The 924-nt window shown below is 39.2% G+C and overlaps 1 protein-coding gene across 1 annotated transcript in view; it reads left to right on the forward strand.

Moving 5' to 3' along the window:
• CSUI_007369 (uncharacterized protein) overlaps positions 1 to 285 on the forward strand; it is a gene marked incomplete at its 3' end in the record, with an annotated part of 1196 nt that extends 911 nt beyond the window's left edge. The window contains exon 1 of the mRNA XM_068067515.1: positions 1 to 285. This exon is cut by the window's left edge and continues 911 nt beyond it. Within this exon, the coding sequence (XP_067920512.1) occupies positions 87 to 284 (198 nt within the window).
• Positions 286 to 924: the final 639 nt, after the last annotated feature.

Consider the following 924-nt stretch of genomic DNA (forward strand, 5'->3'; position numbering starts at 1 on the left):
GATAGAGAAAGAAGAAGAAGAAAAAAGAGAAAGAGAAGAGGGAAAGAAGAGAAGTTTAGGATAGGAGGAGGACTAAGTATCACGCCATGGCGCCGTTTGCTCGAGGAATAGTAAAGCCTCGTAGTCAGAAGATGCGAGCTATCCTAAATATTTCTGTAGAGAAGAAATTTCCTAATCCTCTCTGCTCTCCTCCTCCTTCTCTTCTCGATTCTCCTCCCTCTTCTGTTATTCTTAAGAAGGGAAATCCTGTCTTCGACCAACAGTTCGATACTCTTAATACACAGGTACTCCTTCATTCCCATCTACACAAGAAAAAGAAGAAACTAGAAAAGCTTCTTCGTCAGATCTCTCTCTCCTTCTCTATCTACCTTTCTTTCTTGCTCTATCTCTCTTTCTCATTCACGTTCTTTCTCTCTCTCTGTATCTGTATGTGTATATGTATGTAGGTGTCTATACACTATACTTGGAGTGTATAGTTGCAACTGTAGGTGCATGTCCCTTCACGTCCAGTTTACTTCCCTCTCTTTCTTTTGCTCCACTCTACGTATGGAAACGTCTACATACATACCTGTCTACATATATATACATACATGTCTACGAACATATCTATATCTAAATCTGTATCTGCATACATGTATACATGCACATGTGTCTACAGATATATATCTATATCTCCGCACGTATCTATCTCTCTATCTCTCTCTCTATGTACGTACGTATCTATGTCTATCTCATTTTGCGTGAGTATATACATATGTGGATGAAGTATGTGTAAGTGCTAGAGAAATGAAGAGGAATGGCGAAAAAGACAGACAGAGATAGATAGATTAAAGATAGATAGGTAGACAGAGGTAGATTGAAGATAGATAGATAGAGACAGACTAACTGGGCGAAGACAGATAGGGAGATAGACTGAAGAGACGT

This window comes from Cystoisospora suis (assembly GCF_002600585.1).
Source record: "Cystoisospora suis strain Wien I chromosome Unknown contig_3879, whole genome shotgun sequence".
In the NCBI taxonomy this organism is placed as follows: Eukaryota; Apicomplexa; class Conoidasida; order Eucoccidiorida; family Sarcocystidae; genus Cystoisospora; species Cystoisospora suis.